We start from the raw sequence: 24,670 nt of genomic DNA, 5'->3' as shown, positions 1-24,670 counted from the left end.
TATAGTTATGTACTTTATTCTGGTACACTGAACATGTGTTGAAGGTAATTATTACATTGGGACTGACTGTGATTCAAAACAGAATCTTTTGAGATAAGCTTTGTTAGATATGACTTTCAATATCACCACAATAATATCCAGTAGCAAAACTGACATAAGTACAATAAACAAGCGATAAATACGTAAATCAAATCTTTTGAAGACTTATCCAACTAACAATCACGACATCTGACGTGCAGTTTACGATTTATTGTACTGATGAATCTAATCATATCAAAAACATAAGTTATATTGATAAATAATGAATTGATTAAAAATGTCCAGACAAAGATTGAGGCGTTCCATTATTGAATATTGAACGGGGCCGGCAGACTAGACATAGCCCACACACGCACATGAAAGCTTATTATTGTATTTGAATAGCATTTTCATTTAACAGTGAGCGTATGCCTACCGTAGCTAATAAACATTAAATACGATTATAAACTACCCATTGAGATTGAAAACGGCATTGTTGTACGAGCGGAACAATTGATAAGGGGATTAACGATTTATACTCCAACTTGCCATGTATGCCACAGAAAGGTAGATTTATTAACGGTGAGTTATCAAGCATTTAGACCCACAGACTTCGTACATAAAATGATAAGAGTAAACACGACATGGGAACATACAAAGAAGAACTATTGTTTTGTGTTTGGCCTGGGAAGTGAAGTGACCAATGGCGTATCAACAAGGTAAGATGAACGTCTTTTATAACTGACAATATCAACAAGTTATTGATGACTAGCTGGGTCAGATTCCCTTGTAAAACAAATCCGTCTTACAATTTTAGAACTGAAACCATTCAGACAATGCAAATGTTTCTGTGTGGTGTCCAGAAAATATGGGGTAATATCTGTGCCTGCTGTCCCCATTACATAATTCGTAAGTAGTGACTAGATTTTGGATATTATCTTCGCGTTCTAGTTAGTTATTATTCTTACCAATGTCGTCCTTTACACGCGGTGGCATTTCTAAACCTTTAGTTGAGCCTTCGCTCCTGTGAGAAATGCTTTTGGATTCTGTCCCCTGACCGAGAAGAAGTATATTGTGACCGGTTGTTATGCCCCATTATTCGTGAAAACCGGCATTAAATGAACTTATTTTGTTAACAAGATGTAAGTATTACTAATGCAAATACGAATAGTGGTGCATGCCACAATGTATCAAAACAGTGCGTGAACAGACGTCCATGAATTAACACATTCAAGGTCGTACTAATGTTGTAGGAATATTGGAGTGATGGAAATATATAACTATTGAAACACACATCTTTCTACTTGTATAAAGGGGGAGGGGGAGAGATAATGCTAACGTGTGAACAAAATCGTCGACTTCATAATCAATAGTGGGGAAATGAGCAAAATGCCAATTTACACATAATAACATTAGGCCTTTGACATAACTGTCGAGTCGCAGATGGACCGCTGTATGATGCAGTTTACCTCATCTTTGGCTTTACCGAACTCAGTTTGTATTGAAAGGTGCTAATGTCTTGTGCGTGATTTCTCCAATCCACTGTTACCCGTGAAAAAGAACAAAAGGCTTATAGGACCATGTGTTCTGGAAATGAAAGCGTTTTCCTACTTCATAGACTACACACTACCCTACCAACAATATTCTCCCAAAATTCACATATAATTAGCTCTACCAGTAGGAAATGTCGTCTAATTTACCTACAACAACACACCTTCGTCTATATGCAAACTTACAAACCTAACCTTTAGTGGTGTTGTCCCAGATTTAAAAATCAATGGAATACATTATAGCAAATCTTATTTGCGATTAGATTTAAACCTTTAATATATTCTTAGGTTAATGAAATATACATGTTGAAATGATGGATTATAACACAAGCTGTCCACCGTTTATTTACATTATTATTTAAGCGATTGGAGATATAAACCGTTACGTATGATATCTTATCGATAAATTATTAAGTTGGTAAACAGCTATTCACAATCATGTGAACTATTCTACTACTAAGTACTTCTCGCTATTGCCTCAAAGCAGAGTAATCAATAATCAACATTCTTAACAGGTTTGTATTAAAATATTTAATTAAAGGGCATGGAAAACACCAGAGTAAATACAGCTTTATATCGTGATTCGCATGGCAGTGTTACCAAATGGTCTGGTATCTGTGATAGGGAACGTAGCATGAACTACAAAATCGCGGACACAAAAAGCATTGTTTCCGTTGTCCGGTCTCTGTGAACGTGACACACCACCGCAACAAAGAACTCACATAGGTATATTCAGAGCAGATTAAAGTAAATATTTATCTGATAAATAAACCCGTGCCTTTTTGTATTTACTCTATCTATGCGAAAGATTTTTGTCGCAATATTATTAGCATAATAAATATTGTCTCTTTAAAGTTTTGAGGGTCACTGAACCATGACAGCGTTATCACTTGCTGCTCATATGCAGATAGCCCTGATAACAGGAGACGTCTTTCAAATCTCATATACATAACATGTGCCGATACACAATACTGGCCAAACTTAGATTTTATACCCCAGGTTTTGGATTAAGTTGTCCGGTGATTGTGGCGTACATAAAACCATATGTCCATTAAAATCTACGCTGTAATTGTGAAAGTCCCTTTCAGTCAATATCATTAATGCAATGGTCTAAATAGATTACTGGAAGGCAAGGTAATTCCGTGTGTTAAAATTTAATATAGAAAGGAAAAAATATTGAATTCATTATATAATTATTGATTCATATTTATTGGTAAACATAAATGCTTTTCCTCGCGGTGTTATTTTCACGGACATTGTCATCTATATAACTACATCTTTGTCACTAGTAAGCTCGTCACGAAAACTGTTTTTTTACCGATTTTTTTCCTTAAAGAAATTTGTGTCAAACACTTGTTGGTTGACAATCGGTCGCGAAGAATAGCTTTCATTCCTTTATAGACGAGATATTCCTTTCAATTACAAAAGCAGAAAAAAACAGATATTGAAATTGGATCCAGGGCCTATATTCATAAAACCGTACCAAAGCTCAAATACATAATTTGTGCTCAGGCTTATCTAAATTAATATATTAGAAGGAATTTTGGAAATATCATTTCAAGTATTTTTTTTCTTTAAAACGCTATTTCATAATTTAAACCGGTTTAAAGAAATTTGGAATGAGCAGAAATGTCATGTTTGAGCATGATATTGGTTTCATGAATACGGGCCCTGTAATTAACTATAAAATACTTTTTACTTTTTCCAATCTTTGAAGACCATTCTTGTACTGACTGAATAAAAGACGCACAAGTTAATACGATCATTTATTACAAGGTTGAAACTTAAAGACACCATTGCTTAAATATGGGAAGACATTATTAAGACACAAAAAATACCACGAATCCAAAAACAACCAAATATTCTTGAAAACACAGTAGTCCCCAGTTGAACATAAGTAATTCTTAAAGGGTAGCTGTTTCATTTCACTCACATCACACGTATCACCTCTGAATTGTACCTGCTGCCCTCTATGCATGATTCATAAGAGGATACCTAATTTGTTATGACACTTCTACACATTTTCTCTAATTTCCATTGACATTTTTTGTCTTTAGTTCAGAGTTAACCTCCATAAGAAAGGTTTCGGGTTCCGTCCCCTGGCCGAAAAAAGCCGCAATGTCTTATAAGATTGCCTACTTCACGTTAAGCATTAAAGTTACAAATGTAGCAGTAAAGACTGGGCCACTCGTCTTTAGTATTATGAGAGAGGGTGGTGTGTACGCTACCTTGTCCAGGTCTTGCATTTCTTTGTGATAACACTATAACACATCCATCAATGGTCCCATCATTCGTGGTGGCAGTCCTTCCAGTACTTGTGCTAAAAGGAGGTAAAATGACACCAGTCCAGTGTCAAATCTATGGATATATTATTAAGCTAATTTAATGAAGTTGTTTCATATTATTATGGCTTTGAAGCCCCAGTAGTCCCTAACAATTAGCGCCAGATCAATCTGGACTTTATATCGTTTCAGATAAGTGGAATTAAATTGTAAAGCACTATTTTTTGTTTGAATAATTATTCAAATAACAAAAAGCACTTTAAACCAGATCAATCGCTTAATACTTTTAACAGACTTTAATGACTCCAAAAATAATAATGATAACACGAATGTATCTAAATAATTGATCTGGGATAGAATTTCTACTAGATATTGAACGCGACCATGAAGTGAATTTATGAACCCACATTAACAAAGCCGAGTCAAACAATGTGTGGTTACGTAACAAACGGACTAACTTACTTACATGTATTGAAATAACTGTTTTATATTTATGACAATAACCTTCATTATTCGATGAAAATTCACCTGTGTTTAACTATAAACAAACCAACAAACATGTTGTATTGTTATATGAGATACCGGATGACGTCGCATATACGTAAGTATACATGTACAATACAATATTGATTAATTCAAACAACCCTTATAAAGGATTCTCTTGTTAATATCCCTGTTAACGCAATGCGAGAAATGAGCCTCGCCGTACATAAGGTGTGCAAAACTTAATGTAATTTACACGTATATCACACGTCGAAATATAATCCCCCTGGCTGGCCCCTTGTACGACCTTTTGAATATTAATTGGCATTGAAATTGACGATAGGACATTTATATCATGATGTGTATTGAATCAGTAAATTTACCCCTAGACCTCAGTACGCGTATAATGTATACATATGTACCGTAGTGACATAGTCAAAAGACCAAATCACTGCCTACATATCGACACTTGGTGTATATCCCGACTACATTATAGTATTATATACCGACAGAGAGGACAGTTGTCACGGTTCTTACCTCTACTTCCCCATCAAAATGGTATGTATTATCATTTATTATTGTCATAATTCAATTATACACTATAGTGATGTTAAAACCAAGTTATATGTTAATTTTAGAGATTATATTTCATAGCACGTGGCTGTTTTAACGGTTAACCTGACGCTTCACAGATGACAAATTAATGTCAATGCTGTGTGTTATTTTCGTTATCTGTATTGTCACGTGCACTCTATGCATTTATCAACGCTCTAACAGTATGCTATGCTAAGGAAACTAATGTCACTTTTTAGTTTACATTAAAGTATACCAAAGCATTACTCATTAATGGATATGATTATGTGTGTGCTATCTCCGATATATGTCATAGAATATTTTGTGTCGTTGATAAGATAAAACAATATAAATCGTAAAAACATATCCTTTAATCACGTGATCTAAAACATGTCATCATATATATTGTTTATGATATAATTATACTTATATAAGTTTACAGTTTATCTTTCAAACTTGAAAGGGTAAATATGGCGAATATCTCACTGAATAGCAACTGCCTATCAAGAAGTATATCGATAATATGAAAGGGATATTTCAATATATGAAATGTATATATATAAAAAGATTTAATAGGATTTATGAAAATAATAGTATGCGATATCACATGCAAATTACAATGATTAACAGTGAGACAATTTGCAAGGATATATAGTGTAAACAAAAGTGTCAACAAATGGACAAAATATACCACAACGTCAACCTCCAGGGACAAAATATACCACAGCGTCAACAAACGCACAATATATGCCACAGCGTCAACTAACACGCAAAACATCAACGTTAACAAGCATGGAACAATATACCACAGCGTCAAAGAACAGGGACAAAATATACAAGCGTCAACAAACAGGGACAAAATATTCCACCGCGTCAACACCCACAGACAAAACATACCACAGCGCTAACACATCAGTTTGATTTTTATAAGAGCATACAAACGTCAGAAAAACTGTTGCATAGTTAAAGTATACCGCAGCAACTACACCACGCTCGGGTAAACCATAACGTCATCACAAGTTTGCGAATGCCATAACGTCATCACAAGTTTGCGAATGCCATAGCGTTTACAAACAATGAAAAATGTACCGCATCTTCATTACACAGGTAAAATATATACCACAGTGGCAACGCACAGGGGTACAATATACCATGGAGTCAACACACAGGGATACAATATACCATGGAGTCAACACACAGGGGTACAATATACCAAAGAGTCAACACACAGGGATACAATATACCAAAGAGTCAACACACAGGGATATAATATACCATAGAGTCAACACACAGGGGTACAATATACCATAACGTCAACATACCGGGGTACAATATACCATAGAGTCAACGCACAGTGGTACAATATATCATAGAGTCAACACACAGGGGTACAATACATCATAGAGTCAACACACAGGGATACAATATACCACAGTCAACACACAGGGATACAATATACCATAGAGTCAACACATAGGGGTACAATACACCATAGAGTCAACACGTAGGGATACAATATACCATAGAGTCAACACACAAGGATACAATATATCATAGAGTCAACACACAGGGATACAATATACCAAAGAGTCAACACACAGGGATACAATATACCATAGAGTCAACACGGGGGTACAATATATCATAGAGTCACACACAGGGGTACAATATATCATAGAGTCAACACACAGGGGTACAATATATCACAGAGTAAACACGAAGGGACACAATATATCATAGAGTCAACACGTAGGGATACAATATACCAAAGAGTAAATACACAGGGGTACAATATATCATAGAGTCAACACACAGGGATACAATATACCCTAGAGTTAACACACAGGGGTACAATATACCAAAGAGTCAACACACAGGGGTATAATATATCATAGAGTAAACACGTAGGGATATAATACACCATAGAGTCAACACACAGGGATACAATATATCATAGAGTCAACACACAGGGGTACAATATATCATAGAGTAAACACGTAGGGATATAATACACCATAGAGTCAAGACACAGTGGTAAAATATATCATAGAGTAAACACACAGGGATACAATATACCAAAGAGTCAACACACAGGGAAAAAATATACCATAAAGTCAACACACATGGATACAATATACCAAAGAGTCAACACACAGGGATAAAATATACCATAGAGTCAACACACAGGGTATACAATATATCATAGAGTCAACACACAGGGGTACAATATATCATAGAGTCAACACACAGGGGTACAATATATCATAGAGTCAACACACAGGGATACAATATATCATAGAGTCAACACACAGGGGTACAATATACCATAGAGTCAACACACAGGGATACAATATCTCATAGAGTCAACACATAGTGATACAATATACCAAAGAGTCAACACACAGGGATACAATATACCATAGAGTAAACACACAGGGGTACAATATACCATAGAGTCAACACACAGGGATACAATATACCAAAAATTCAACACAGGGATACAATATACCAAAGAGTCAACACACAGGGATACAATATACCATGGAGTCAACACACAGGGGTACAATATATCATAGAGTAAACACACAGGGATACAATATATCATAGAGTCAACACGTAGGGATATAATACATCATAGAGTCAACACACAGGGATACAATATACCATAGAGTCAACACACAGGGGTACAATATATCATAGAGTAAACACATAGGGGTACAATACACCATAGAGTCAACACACAGGGATACAATCTACCAAAGAGTCAACACACAGGGATACAAAATACCATAGAGTCAACACACGGGGGTACAATATATCATAGAGTCAACACGGGGGTACAATATATCACAGAGTAAACACGAAGGGACACAATATATCATAGAGTCAACACGTAGGGATACAATATACCAAAGAGTAAATACACAGGGGTACAATACACCATAGAGTCAACACAGATGGGTACAAGACACCATAGAGTCAACACACAGGGATACAATATACCATAGAGTAAACACACAGGGATACAATATACCATAAAGTCAACACATAGGGGTACAATACACCATAGAGTCAACACATAGGGGTACAATACACCATAGAGTCAACACATAGGGGTACAATACACCACAGTCAACACACAGGGATACAATATACCATAGAGTCAACACATAGGGGTACAATACACCATAGAGTCAACACGTAGGGATACAATATACCAAAGAGTCAACACACAGGGGTACAATACACCATAGAGTCAACAAATAGGGGTACAATATATCATAGAGTAAACACGTAGGGATATAATACACCATAGAGTCAACACACAGTGGTAAAATATATCATAGAGTCAACACACAGGGATACAATATATCATAGAGTCAACACGGGGGTACAATATATCACAGAGTAAACACGAAGGGACACAATATATCATAGAGTCAACACGTAGGGATACAATATACCAAAGAGTAAATACACAGGGGTACAATACACCATAGAGTCAACACAGATGGGTACAATACACCATAGAGTCAACACACAGGGATACAATATACCATAGAGTAAACACACAGGGATACAATATACCATAAAGTCAACACATAGGGGTACAATACACCATAGAGTCAACACATAGGGGTACAATACACCATAGAGTCAACACATAGGGGTACAATACACCATAGAGTCAACACACAGGGATACAATATACCACAGTCAACACACAGGGATACAATATATCATAGAGTCAACACATAGGGGTACAATACACCATAGAGTCAACACGTAGGGATACAATATACCAAAGAGTCAACACACAGGGGTACAATACACCATAGAGTCAACAAATAGGGGTACAATATATCATAGAGTAAACACGTAGGGATATAATACACCATAGAGTCAACACACAGTGGTAAAATATATCATAGAGTCAACACACAGGGATACAATATATCATAGAGTCAACACGGGGGTACAATATATCACAGAGTAAACACGAAGGGACAGAATATATCATAGAGTCAACACGTAGGGATACAATATACCAAAGAGTAAATACACAGGGGTACAATACACCATAGAGTCAACACAGATGGGTACAATACACCATAGAGTCAACACACAGGGATACAATATACCATAGAGTAAACACACAGGGATACAATATACCATAAAGTCAACACATAGGGGTACAATACACCATAGAGTCAACACATAGGGGTACAATACACCATAGAGTCAACACATAGGGGTACAATACACCATAGAGTCAACACACAGGGATACAATATACCACAGTCAACACACAGGGATACAATATACCATAGAGTCAACACATAGGGGTACAATACACCATAGAGTCAACACGTAGGGATACAATATACCAAAGAGTCAACACACAGGGGTACAATACACCATAGAGTCAACAAATAGGGGTAAAATACACCATAGAGTCAACACATAGGGGTACAATACACCATAGAGTCAACACACAGGGATATAATACACCACAGTCAACACACAGGGATATAATACACCACAGTCAACACACAGGGGTAAAATACCATGGAGTCAACACATAGGAAGACATTGGACAATATATAGTCAAAATAGAACGACAATAAGTTTGCATACTGAATAGAGAATATTATGTTATCCAGCCGAATGAGAAAGAGGAAGGGGTATAACGAGAAGTAAATTAGTTTTTCCTCAAACTTTCATGATCTGATATAAAATGTATGCGTACATATATATATATATGTCTATAACGGAGTAATTACTGAACGGGCGGAGCATACTAAACCTAACAATACCACTGATTTTTAGATAATACGAGTCATGAACGAAAACATACGGGTAGCACTATTAAAGAGACATAAATTATTGGAATCTATCGAACGACGATCTTTTATTCAGAGACAGATAATAGTCGTCTGGAGTAGTATTATAGTACTGACATCGCTATCCCGTATACATGTTTTGTATACTCCTTGGCTTTATTCCTTATGTGATTTATCGATATACGGCACGTTAATCTCCTTTCAATCGTGTATATCACTTAGAATTCTGCTTGAATAGTATCACATTTCCTTGGTGAAAATATTCCTAGATGTAGATACTAAAGACACACAAAATATAAGCAACTTTCAAAACAAATTGAGAAACCCACAACAGTAATAATTTACTCTTCTACGACTCGTGAGTGATGTACATAGGCTAGGAGATTACTAAAAAAAATGTCAAAAGAAATGTTTGGAGCGGTCTGTATAGTAACAACTTGTATATTATATAGATTACTTTTCAATACCAACCCAATATATGAGACAACCAAGGTAACTGGATTTTTGATGTTAACTATTTCACCTAATCCCTATTGACGTGAAGTTATAACCCGTCACAAACAAGGCAATGTTCTGTTAAGAATGCTAAAATTTCAAAATGGAACTGTACAAAGAAAACCCATATAAATGTAACAACTTGACGCAAAATAGAGGCCTGGATAGAGCTATAGAGAAGACTAGAAAACAGACCAAGTACCATGCGAAATATTTCCACATGAGAAACGCATCATTATCTGTGTGTGACGATGTTACCGATTTTGCCAATATTTTGAATGGACGAGCAGTGAACATCGAGACGGCTATTAAAACAGTCGGGGCAAAGGTGACGTATCATAGGCGACCAGATGTGTTGATAGCCGTCTGGCAGACTAACAGATAATTTCAGGTGTTGACAATTCAAAGCTTTCAAAAGAGCCTAGCCAAACTACAAAGCAGTAATATTTGTATTCAATATTAACACAAATAATCTTCGAAATCTCTAACGCCGAAACTCATGATAATGGATTGATTTTCTATGCATGCTAGGTACTCGTGGCATTATCAGCTTGCAGAGATATCTATGTACCTGTTCATAACAGTTTAGATGATAGCATAAAATACATATACAGTCACTTTTGAGTTTTTAAGTGACGGTATGAAATACCAAATATCGTGTTACATGCTGGTCTGGTGACTAAATAAAATATACCAAATACACATGAACTGTTATTTAACATATCAAGCAGCTCTTTGAAATTTTACAACATGCATGTTCACACTTGACATTTACAGTTATAGTGGCTCTATAAACTTTATTGAATGTTTATGACATGGATATTGTGAGTGTCATTTAATGGTAGTTGTATATAGCTTACACATTTAATATAATGAGTGTTTGATTATTATTGAACGGAATTACTTAAAGATAACTAGCTTAACATGGGTTGTTTTTGTAACCGTGTTGTTTAATGTCCTATCAACAGCTAAGGTCATTTAAGGCATACCCTGTGCGCGAGCTACATGCGTGTGTTGAGTGCGTGTTTAAGAGGTTGCTGTATGGTCGTGATTGTCTCCTGGTGATAGTGCTACCTCACATTATATTGGCATCATGAAAACCAGCTGTTTCACACAAAATGCCGGGGTAGCAACATTAGGAATCTATGGGGTGGGATGATTGCATGAGTGTTTGGGGGAGGGGAGGGGGAGGGGGAGGGGGAGGGGGCAAATGCATTTTAGAGAGTTTTGTTGCAACACTGACGTCTGAAAAACCACGCACTAAAAAGTTTCAAGAAATAACGTTAAACATATGAGATCCATGTATTACAAAATCACCTTCCAAATACGTCACGATGTTACAGATGCACAAAACACAGCAAGTCCCACATCATATGATGGGTGAAGGATCACAGAGAGCTAATGATTTGTTACAGTCTATGTGTATTACATATGTAAACCTATTCTAGTGAGTAAAGCATATTTACAGGCGTTTGGTCTTAATACTCGTCGACTGTTACAAATTATGAGGTTTCTGCAATAAACTCCCTCCCCTACGCGCATTTATTAGATTTAATTATTGGCAGGCAGTCTGACGAGTCTCTATCCATAAATAGAACCAGTGTTCGCTGTCTTACCCTAACGTAGGTTGTATCCTTCTATGTCTAACGTTGACATGTCTGACCAGCATAATGGTCTAGGATAGTGTGACAAATACTTACCTGGAAAGACTAGCTTCCGGAATGCGGGACCAAAAACAATCTGGCAGATACCAAAAGGTTATCCCACGAAAAATTAACCGTGACAGTTTTACAGTATATGAGCCACCGTAACGTTTGAGAGCCCGAAGAGGGTACACGTAACCCCAATAAAAATGATTGATAGCAAATTTCCAATATTGTATTGATCAAATAATAAATCCATTATTCGAGAGTCTGTTCAAGTTTAATCTAGAACTGTCACCGATATATTTGATTTCGGATTTATCGACGGCAATTTGTTATGCAACTTACTAAATCTTTGACTTAAGAGTGTTTGTTTTCTAGACAAGAAAATTGTGTAATGACGTCAATGTGAAATAGCATTCTTTGCTCATCATTGGAATGTTAAAATACAATGAAATAACATTAAGAAAATGTCAAGCATTTTAACAATATAGACTACATTGAACACCACAATACTTGTATTTCCTTTCAATCTGGCTTCATTCGTTCTATGTTAATTGACATAGCCTGTGAGCATCGATGATTTTAATACCCATACATTTTTCAATCAACATTGATAATCAGAATTTATTGAACGACAACCTTCTCAGCGTGGTATCTATTTTTTATCAACTGATGCGCCACAATCTCTCCATTCCCTGCTCTCTGCCTTTCTGTCTTCTCTCTTTTTCCATTCAATACTTCCCTAATGTTTACATTTTCTCCCCCTGCCCCTCTCTTCCCTTCTCACCGACCCCCATTGTCATGTTCATTATATTCAACCTTGGTCTTCTCTTTTCAATCTTGTCATACCCTTTCTTCAAACATGTTCGTATGCTTTCCAAAGCATGTCCTACCCTCTGTTAATCCTGCACTCCTTCACACTAGGCTGAGATAGTAATTTATCATAAAGCTGTTATAACCTATAAAATGACAGTTTCGTCAAATCAATGTATCCATAATCCTTACAAATAAATCAATGCCTGGATATTGACCAGGGTCATCTGTCCTTGAACTTTTAGCTTCGAGTCCTGTTCAGGACGTGCGAACTGAGTTAGGTACACGTGTACCGAGTAATGTTTTAATTCAGCGCCTCATGATATCATATCGTCAGTAGAAACATCTCACTTCTATAAAGACATTTATCTAGGCGACCATGACTTTCATATATCCCAGTATCAGATGTGTTCCCCTTTACAGACGACCGAAAACGTAGCTCTGTTGTCCAGACCAGGACATGATATTTTATAGATATTATTTACAGGCCAAGTTAACTGATGATGGGCTAAAGTTTTCTTAATCTACATGTGACACAGTCTCAAATAAACGTATGTAAATGACGTCCCTTTGATACCCAATATTGCGCAAATTATGAAATTAATTGAATTACTGGGCTATCATCCCTCCCCGTCCATATTCCTTCGGCCTTTGTTGAGTTACTTTCTAGGTATTAACACTTTATGCCTTTAGCATCACTGACGAGTCCGAGAGGACAATATAGCTGACGATACAGGTTCATAAATGTAGACAGCGCTGATGGAATAACAACACTGGGTTTTGGGAGATATAAGAGAGTTTCATTGCCTACATCGTGATACCGTGTGAAAACGACCCATTTCCCTTTGTGATGTAACTTTTTACAAGTTCGTTGAATCAATATTCTGGATGATTCCGTTTCTATAAAAATGTGTAGTATGAGACGCTTACCTTCCAGGCCACATGGTCTCATTCCCTTTTCATGAGTCTTGTGTGAATTTATGTATCTTTCGGTCATATTTTTGTCGTTACTCTATGGTTATCAGTTCTTTTGCTGACTGTTGATTTCTAATTGTTTAAATGTTCCAAGTTCTCTTGCCAAAGTAAGAGAAGCTTAACGGGGTTTATGTGTCAAGACATAGTTTGGTGTTGATTCTCAGCAATTCATGTATGTTTCATATTCTGAAATATATTCCCCATGTATACTTGCAACGAAAGCTATATTTTCGGCCGATATTCATAACCTGTATTCCGTCATTGGGTAGTAATATCCGTGTTCAATAAACACCACTTTGTGAGGTATTCCCGGTATTTGGTAGTTTAATCTGGGGGAGTTCATGTGACTTTGAAATATCTCAAACACTACCTCAACTCTCATTATTGGTAAAATGCAGCTCAAATACCCCTGTATTTCTGTTCGGACGTATTTTACAATACAGTAGAAACCTAACAGCAACATTGCTTAACAAGATGACAGCACTTAGCTAGACGTGACCGTTCTATAGTGTAAAGGATTATGATGTCTTTCTGGTTGATGTAATAAATAGGGTTTTCTACTTCAGACGGATTATATCTGTTTGCTAGCTACATGCACGACAAAAGTCCTTTTTATTGAAATAGGAAGGTAATGTAAACAAGGTTCAAGTGGTTCGAGTGTGCACGTAGAGCGAAAATGGAAACTGATTGTATTTTCTGAAGTGCTCTTAGTGAGGATAGAACCGAACCCGATGATAGATGTTCCTTACAAGAAGAATTTATGCGCAAAAGTTGGACAGCCAGTTGTTTTATTTGAACATAAATCATTTATCCTCTAAAAGGACATTGATGTAGAACAGATAGCAGCTAAACTCATTTCGAACTTGAAATAAGTAAAAATCTGTGTAGATAACTCCATTGACAAGAATGTAGTTTTAGCAAGAAATGAAATGACGATCACGTGAAATATGAAGACAATATGAAAAACATATAAGCGGAATATATTGAGTTTTGATATTTGAAGTTGACTAGTATCACGTCAGTACAGAAGTGTCGTTTTGTGTCCAGCAATTAATTCACATTTCTAAGTACATACTGATATCTACTAAAACAACCTACTGAAAGCATAGACGCTGTTGAAGTTACTCAAATTTTAAATACTTATATTGCTCGTGATGCACTAGCATTAAAGCGACATAAAAAGACCGACATAATGCTGATATTGAAAGTTGAAAACATATTGAGATGAACATTATTTCCTGTGTATTTTACAGATTTTCTGCTGTAAATGTTTATTTTACGCCAATTATTGGTGTTATATATTGTTACTGGATAGCTAGTTAGTAAGCATTGAACAGGGATTAAATACAACCTGTATATGTAGGTATTAACTCTGTAACAAATCCCTTACTGTGTAACATTAACTTGTAATGCGATTTGTCTGTGTTAATACCGAGTGTTAGTTTATAGTAAGAAGCCAGAGGTATAAGGAGGTTTTAAACTCAGACATACTATATTTCTGGACAGGTACACATCTGTAACATGGTATGTATATGTTTTTTGTTTATCTATTTATACTCATCAAAACAAATATGGAATGCGGCCCTGCAAGTAGGGCGTAAGAATGTTATGCTTTAGTTCGGTAGGATATGAATAATCTAGAATTGCATTTAAATTGGTGGTTCTTAGTTTCGTGTGTATTTTCATCAACCACAAATTTCGCGATTTTTTTATGTTATACAATACATACATTTTGGTGGAAACTCTACGAAATAGCAGCTTCCTTATATCTCAACAAATGGAGTATGTTACTGGCTGTCAATTCACGGTCTTTACAACGCTTGTAATGACACTGACTTTAACGTGAACATTTAATTGGGCATATTTAGATCGATGCTACCTTTTAAGACAAGCTATTGTTATTTTGTTTGTAAGCCACTGGGTGTTACGTAAATATCATTAATTGTTTAAACAGCCATTCATCGATACAAAAATAAATTCTGTATACATAAAAGGACTAATAAACAATATCTTCGTATGCAGTTTCCCGTCTTGAATATTATCACATATACACAGAAAACGTCAAGTATTACATTTTGGATCAAACCCCACCAACAGAATAATGCAGGTTTTCTTTTAACTCCTTTTGCTCCAGCAAGTTTTTATGATGTGGACACTGGTATGCATGTACAACTCCTTTCTTCGATAGAATATTTGGATTCTGAATGTTTTTACCGGTGCTATAGAACCTCTTGTACTATATTCCTATCTGTACACATGCAATAAGTCTACTTCGCATGAACAAACATGCCAAATTACAACAATCAACACGTGTTGAGCTTCGGTACGATCTAACAAATATATCACGGTAATGAAGGCATGCTTAATTTGTTTTACACTTATCAACCTTGAATATCAATTATACCATAAATATGCTTATCAATAGGTGAATGACAGATAAGTGATTATGAGTTTTTAATTTAAAATACATTTAAAATTTACATAATTCATACACGTGTCCATAGGTAATTATTCATTATTCTACTTAGTGAGGCATATAGTCTCAGATAATCGCTCATTGCATATTCACAGTCAATATTTACTGTTTCGCAGCAAGAGTACTCACGTTGAAATACAGGAATTACAGTAACATATCTATTTTCAATATCTATCTAAATAAACATAACCTACCGATAGCATCTTACCACTGTACAATCGATTACGATGTTTAGTAGTCACACTTTTTATTTATACATTTTCAATGTCACATTTTGTCCAAAAAGGTTAATGTTTGGTACAAATCCATTTTACAAGCCTTACTTTCCGTGATTTTTAATCAATTTTCAAATAATAGTACATACTTTGGAGTTCAAGTATATGTATTGGATATTTTGTGCATGGAGCACATCATTGTTCTTATTCGTAAATGCCTAAGATATTGTTTATCTTTTAATCATGTATGTCTAATGCATTGATGTTGAAGCAATTCACCTCGTAACAACCAAACTACATATTGTTAGAAAACACACCGAAAACACACCGTATCTTATTTAAGGAAATTTGTTTCATCCAATAGAAATGTTTGTTACATTGTGTCATCCAATGGAATTCTTTGTTGTATTTTATCACCAAGTGCAAATAATTTTAACGTCAGATGTGTTAAAATTCAATCAAATTTTATTCTTTATTGAAATCCTATCCACATTGTACCAATTGATCCTCCAATGAAATCTATTCTATGTTTATTATCAAGGCGCAATCGACCTTACCCAATCACACAATGGTGTCTCTGTTACACAAGTACTTCCTTATTTCTCTTCACAAACATGTTTAACACGTAAACAAATATTGTTGACGCTTGGTTTTTATCAACATTCAAAGGCGGAACAATGGTGATATTTATGGCAATGGATATCACATATTTTTCTGCTTTTGTTTACAATAAAACAATTACATCCTCACAGTGCTGAGAGTGGGATCATAAAAGGTTTTCCGACAAAGATCTGTCAGCATGTATGCACCATTGTAAATTGCTTAAAACGTGTTAAATCCAATGAATTTTCCAAAAGAATACATATTCACGATGGTTTATGAAAGATAAATAGAATAGATATCATCTACAACTTTAGATAATCAAAATAGGAAGAGGCTCTGATTACAATTAAAACATTTAACAAATTTGATTAAATTCTAAAGCAATAAGGAAATGCCGACAATCTAAACACTTGAGGGCAGACAGGTAAAGCGACCTACACTACTTTCGAGGACATGCTTTACTGATAGGGGTAATCGTTACACTTAATAGTATGGGATAATAAATTCCCGGATGACCCTGACGAAAGGGTTTATTGGGTAGAAGTCAAATAAATCTCTTTATCCTTGCTATCGATTTTAAATCACGAACGGTAGGGTGTGAAATTAGCCTAAGAGACCCCTGCTGGCAAAACATCTATAAAACTGGGTCTGACACACGTTAGTATTGAGTATTATGTAAAAGCTGTGTAAGGAAGGCTATCAGTGGCCAACAAAAGCCGGGATCTCGACAGGTAAATGTCGTTTTGTTATTCTTGAGATTTCTTTCGAAACAATAGTAGACTGAATATTTTTATTACATTTTGAACGTTAACGATGTATCCAAACCTCTTCGGCTAAGCATTTGATTTTTAAAAGAGAAAGAATCATACCCTTCATAATGTTTAAACAACGATAGCATACTCAGCCTGTGTGTATTATCAATTTTATTAATATGTCGTGTTTGTATATATATATAAACATTTATTACATCTATTTTCGTGTGTATAAGCTAGCATTTTTAACAATGTGTATCTCCGTGCATTGTCTGTCTAGTCTGCATGTTTCTGAATTTGCATATACACTTAACTTTATTAAGATATAAATTAAATGCATTTGGATTTTCTTCCTTTTTTAATAAGGCTGAAGTAAGTAAAATTCCTTTCCCTTCCCTTTATCAGACGTTTTGACGTATATATGCTATAACATTACATATTACAAACAAACTAACTAAATATCTGTCATGAGGGCTAACTAAGTAATGATTAAAAGTAACCGACTGGAAAGAAAATGTTAGTAAGTAAGCCTGAATACAATGAAGCAGTGTAGCTTACTTGTACATTGCACTCAAATCATTGACGATAAATTGATTGAACTCAAACCAAAAGTAAACTTTTAGGTAAAGTTCTATTTCTATTTTGCTATAATTCAATGTTTAATATGTAAGCAAATGAAAAGTATGCCATTATTCAATTTCATTAACCATGCTTTAATCTACATTTCCTTTAAACTAATGCCAAAACTGTACAATATAGGCGTTGGCGGTATACGTATGGTATAGTACACATACGAGGAATATTTGTTGATCTCTCTACAGCATAAAATAATATAAGGATATACTTTGTTTTTATGTTTCGGTTAAATTGTAATTTTTTAACAATATCAAACACGTAGAATATATATATAGGTTCATTATTCATTAAAATATAATATTCTCATTGACCCACTTTCATATGTGTACACTAAAACTGGACTTTACATATATAGTATAATATCCTCCCGTGTCGATAACGCTCGGCTGTAATATATTGGATATTTCCCTATACAAACAGGAGATAGGTAGACCCATATTACGGATTCTTCTGAAGAGTTCTTATTCTCTAGGCATACGCTAGCAACATAGATGTTCTCATTTCCACAGTTAGATAGCCTAGACCACATTGTTTACTAGTCGTGACGAATCTCCTTCATTAGCAAGGGATGACTATAACGCTGTTAACCTGCTCTACCAATCATCTGTTGTGTATCTCCTAACATCAAATGAAGACTTTCTCTAATAAGTTCCCTGAAATTACTTCGAAGGGACAGTGTTATGATAATACGAAGTCAATACATTTTAATGACGTTGTGGAACACGTATTAATCATTGGAAAAGAAACTATTCTATCTGTAGTTTTAGAGAAAATCTAGTGTGCTCCTATGGCCCTGTTCTTGCTATCAGAACTCTTATATCAATAAAATCGATTGCCTTGTGGAAATGTAGTCTACAGTATAGCTGTATAGCTAATACCCTACTCATTTCCGGCAATAATTGAACCTGTCGTCTGTTACATTGACATAAACTCGATAGTATTTCGAACGTAAAAGCAACTCCCATCGACAAAATATCAGCAGGTAGGTCTGGTCTATAGAAACGTCTGTATTTATTTGAATACAAGCCGTGACCCGGTTTTTTATTGATATTCTTTACCAAAACAAATCTCTCAGTAGTTGTATTTAATATACTTTGCTTGGATATCGATATGCTCAATTTGAGTTTGTTATCAAACAAACTACTACTGACAATATGACAATATCATATTTCCATTTCGCTATCGACCATTGCTCTGTGTGGTATGCTACATAACTGCTATCTGTTGTCTTGATTGTATATATGTATATTACACCTTTATATATATAAATATATGTATATGACCATTTACGTTTCAGTTTTAAGCTCCTAGAAATATCATGCTGTTGTGAAACAATACTAGCACTTAACACAAGCATGTTTTCGAATCGGAATCGGTTCCAGTCACAGAGTTAGAGTGATTTAGATGACATAGTATGACATGACGTCTAATTCAAAATTATGACGAAAGGTCCCGAATAATTTCCGTTTGTCGACTTGAGGGACTGGTACCGAAAGACTCTGAAATGGTAACAGAAAAAGAGTGGCTTCACTGCCAGAACCGGTAAAAACGACTTATGTAAGATATGATATTCAGAAGAATTTGCAAAGCATCTTTTATTTTAAATAGTTTAACATACTTAATTGTGGTTATCTCTTTTCAGGCTGACTGGGTTGAAGTCGTTTTCTGTGAGATAGAAAGATTCTTCTATCGGAACAATGAAGAAGCCACTAGCCTCAGACGACAAGGAAAATGCACATAAACAAGGTACTAGAAGTACTGATAGAACGAAATCGGAAGCAAGTTCCCACGACGCTAAACATCAGTGTGTTAAAGAGATTGTCTATAAAGATGTTTACCTGATGGACAAGGCAGGAGGGCGATTCGAGAAGAACCTTCTGGCCAACAGTCTAACGGCCAAGCTTAAACAAAACATTCCAGGAGAGTTTACTACAAAGACACATTTGATGCACAAACTCCGTCGGGAGGGTTTAAAAGATTATGTTCATCTAGAAAATCTCCATAAGAAATACGATAGCGAAATGCAAGTGCAAACAAGTAGACTTGACAATGAGAGCAATCTTTTGCTCCGTAGACATGAAAAAATGCGGAAGCAAAGTGAATATCAAAGGAAAAATCAAGAAAAGATTCGGTCTCAAATGCGGAATTCTGCTATGAAACAACCAGATGCGTCATCGTCTGTGTTTCCTCAAATCAAATATTTTTCACAGGCACATGCGGCTTCGCATCCTCCTGATAACGCCACCGTCGAGTTACATCCGTCACATCAGTTGGAAACGTCAGGTACACATGCGGCGGCATTTCCTTCGTTTTCAGTCGACACACATGATCCGAGTAATGTCAAAGTTTTCAAATATCAAGGGATTTTTCAACCACAGAACAAATACTCAAACAGGCGTAATAGTGTCAGGTCGACTGGCTCAGGAGGGATATTAAAGAGAGATATGAACACTCCAGAGTATGAAATTCTCACTCTCTCCTTAGATGACGGTACTGAAAGTAGAGCGTCGAGTAAAAAAAGTGACAAGAAAAGAAAGGGACTCCGTGTAACTTGGAGCGGGGTGGAAAGAGAGTTTGAAAAAGGTCGGCAGACTCAGAACGATTTAGCGTCTAATGACAATGATAGTCGAGGTGACGATGGTGCTTCTACATCCAGTACTATTAAAAGTGCAAACAGTAGTTGTGGAATACATTACCGGCAGAACAAACGAAATAAGATCGAAAACATTGGTATAAAGTGGAAATTGCCACCAGGATCAAAGCAATCTACTCGCGCTGTGAAATCGGCCACGGCCGCTTATACCACATCCTCACGATCAAAAAATCTGATGCCAGTGTCGGGTGGCCTTCAACAAAACGGGATGTCAGTGACGCGCACGAGATGGCACGTGCCTTCGGCGCCTCCTCTCTCATCGTATGATTTATACAGGGAATGGCTACATAAACTTGACAAACTGAAATCGCCAATGGAACCGAAGCAGTTTCTAAGGGAAGTGCCTGCCATGGACCATAAAATGGACAGTTGTAGCCCAGCTTACACTTTACCTGCCAATATCTCAGAGCAAATGAACTTGTCGATATACGCCGCGTCAAACGTTGTGTAGACATTAAATATCATAACTTTTAAGTATTGGACTGAGGTATTACTTCTTCTAGGAACAAACTAGTGTTTTATGTGCTAAGCACTTCATTTTATTTGCTTTTAAATATCAAAATTATTGAAGTTTTCTTTAAAAAATATAACTTTCACGACTAGCTAGCAATCATTTCATATTGCAATGGAAAGAATGATATCCACAAAATCTCTCACATCCAAACAGTCGTATATTTTTTTAACATATTGCAAAAATGCAGATTTTATATTCAAATATTTTAGATAGGGTTAAGCTGGATACGTAAGTGTACATAACTAATTGATAGGTTTATACCTTATGTTATCCTATATACTAAGCCATCATACTAAATATGTTCAAAAACTGTAACATGTGCCAAATATGCTAAATGTATTCAAAAGTATGATTAGAAAAAATAATCTACACATGGCACGGTCTATACATGTATTACATGCAGGTATGTTTCTTATATCAATTATGTAGAGCGTCGAATTAATGTGTATCGATGTAAGATAATAATGTAACACAATGGTTATGTGAAATATGCTCAACAAAATAATTTCTAACATCAATATTTACTCCATAAATTATTTATCAAAGTGGACGTATATTTATTAGTATTGTATTATAGTCCTCAGTATATAGAGGAGCCTACCACCATCAAACGTCATCAAAAGACATTGTCGAACATGAGTAGATATCACAATTGCCTTAGAGTTTGTTTCATAGAAATATATTTCTGCTATCACATCAAAACAAGTATTCCTGATCAATTTACAATTTCATATCTTGTTTTTATCTAACTAGCTGGTTTACTTTGTTTACGATGAGATGATGGATATCATGTTCTCAGACTTTACACGTATATCAATTTTTGTAAAGAAAAGATCCTTTGTCTTTCTCTTTCTAAGGAAATATGCGTTTCTTATCTAAAAACGTCACGACTCACAATAAGATGACGTCATCATTTCATGCAGCAATCGAGTAACGTAATCAATTTTGTAGCACATTCTTTACTCGAGTGTGTATAACTTCAGTATATAGCGAATTAAGAAAGTGTTGGAGAATGAATAACCATTCATCTATGTATGACGTAGACAGGGAACATATCATCCTTTGGGATACTATTTCTTAAGTACAGTTCTCGGCAAGCCTGGTTTTTTAACGTCTTTCTTTTAGGTTAAGGTATTGCTGTCTAAATCAGAGAGGGAATGATATATTCTATCTGGACCAAGATATATCTACTAACCTATCTAAAGGTTGCATATTATGTGTATATAGGTGAATAATTATTCAAAAATCAAAAGTATACCCAACCATTGTTTTTTTTTACCTAATCCTGCATCATATTGAAAATAGATATTATATATCATTAATTTTTCGTTAACTTATATGTAGACTTCATATTTCTTAAAATGACAAAGTTATGCTATGAATAATTCTTGTATGGTCGATAAGGCACATAGATGGCGGTATACGTTTGTAATGGAATGGTTATAGGTAATTAAATATATGGAATGGTTTAAGACGGGAACAAGGAAATACGTGGAATAAAAATAGTGTTCAATTGCCTATATGTGTATTACTTGTTTTATTTCTGTGTACTGCTCCAGACTAACCTGTCGTGTTGACTTTTCATGGAATATTCAAAGTTGGCGGTCCTATTTATGCGCATGCGTGGTAACGTATGCATTGATGTATCGGTGCATTAAGCACACACATGCTTGACCGTAATCATGTAGCTTACCTCTTTTTGTGGGTGATATGGTTATAATCAATGGTATCTAACGGATGCTCGAAAACGGCCTATTTTTCTTCCCTGTATAAAAATTAATATTCTTATCGATATGGCAATCAAAGTTTAAAATGACAGGTCATTATATCATATTCTAAGTTTAGCGTCTAATACGTACCACATTGGACACCCTTTTCTCCAAACTGTTATGTTTAAATTTACTTCTATGTATAACACATGTTTGTGTTGCATTTTGAAGAAACCCACAAACAACGCTTAAACATTGATACAATTGTAGTGTGAAATAGAGGGATATGTCAATATTTGTACGTCACCACTTACCACCATACAAAAGTTACAATGTAGGATATAGTCTCAAACTGAATAAATAAGTAGAGCTACCAGGTAAATAAAACCAGGTGAGAGTTGCCTATACTCTAGTACTGTTTAAGTTATGTTGGATTTTCCCATGTGAATGTATATAACTATATACAAGAAAAGATTTATCTGTCGGGTTCTTTCAAAGTTTAAGTCTACATAAAAATATGTTATTTCGGCCATAGTGTTTATTCAGTGTTAAACTATCTGATAAAGCATAATTGATATTTTCTGAGCAGATATGGCATAGCTTATTGATTCTCCTAATGTGTTTGGTGCATCAGAGATGTCGCGAACAAACATATGTGAATCTACCTGCATTTTATTACCTAACTGTGTAATGAAATAAACATCATCATACATATGTTTCGGTCTATTACAGAGAAAAACTGATCTATCGAGAGATGCGTGCTGGTTGTCACGGTACAAATTAACATATACATACGGGTAGATTTGCATAACTGACATGTACCGATCATTTCAAAAGATTTTCTGATAGAGAAAACAATCCCGTCGAGGTCGCATTGGACAAGACATTCATACAACTCATGATCTGCCATGAACTGGCAAGGACAAGGTCTTTTGTGAATGACAGACTGTTCTACTGATTTTCTAAAGACGCCATGACGTGTACACATGTTAATCATTCGTCACAGGTAACGTCAATCATGTATATATGCTTTCCGTAGTCTAGTTCAGATGCAGGACACCTTAATAAATGTATCGGTACATTTAAAAAATGACAGAGTTAAGTAATTACCATCTTTGCTCAAAGTCAACAGACAACAAAGAAAGACACAATAAAAAAAAGGAATATTCAAGACTTATTCGGGGATAGTGGGTAAATTAGGTGAAAATACACAGCAAACGTTTCTTTCATATTTAACAATTTCTATGCGATATTATTAAATAAATGAGTGTTTAACAAAGGATTATTCAACCATTTGTAAAATATAAACAAATCAGAAATTTAACTGGCATGAATAACAGCAAAGACTTCTACTGATTATATATAAAAATGCAATCGATCTTGATGGGAATACACATAAATATCTATCTATATATTACAACTTTGGAAGACGC

At 35.3% G+C, this 24,670-nt stretch overlaps 1 protein-coding gene across 3 annotated transcripts; it reads left to right on the top strand.

Annotated features, from left to right (window-relative positions):
* The first annotated feature begins 598 nt into the window (after positions 1–598).
* LOC117323348 lies at positions 599–23,048 on the top strand. 3 transcript variants are annotated; one of them, XM_033878521.1, is made up of 2 exons: positions 599–737; positions 20,004–23,048. In XM_033878521.1, exon 2 carries the CDS (start codon positions 20,059–20,061, stop codon positions 21,463–21,465), a length of 1,407 nt encoding a protein of 468 aa, XP_033734412.1. In that variant the 5' UTR covers positions 599–737; positions 20,004–20,058; the 3' UTR covers positions 21,466–23,048. The 3 variants fall into 3 exon arrangements, with proteins under 3 accessions (XP_033734412.1, XP_033734414.1, XP_033734415.1); XM_033878523.1 differs by lacking the exon at positions 599–737 and adding an exon at positions 4,762–4,891; XM_033878524.1 differs by lacking the exon at positions 599–737 and adding an exon at positions 17,616–17,704.
* Positions 23,049–24,670: the final 1,622 nt, after the last annotated feature.

The sequence above is a fragment of the Pecten maximus genome, chromosome 3, assembly GCF_902652985.1.
Source record: "Pecten maximus chromosome 3, xPecMax1.1, whole genome shotgun sequence".
NCBI classification, from domain to species: Eukaryota; Metazoa; Mollusca; class Bivalvia; order Pectinida; family Pectinidae; genus Pecten; species Pecten maximus.
This window is presented reverse-complemented; position numbering and strand designations above follow the sequence as displayed.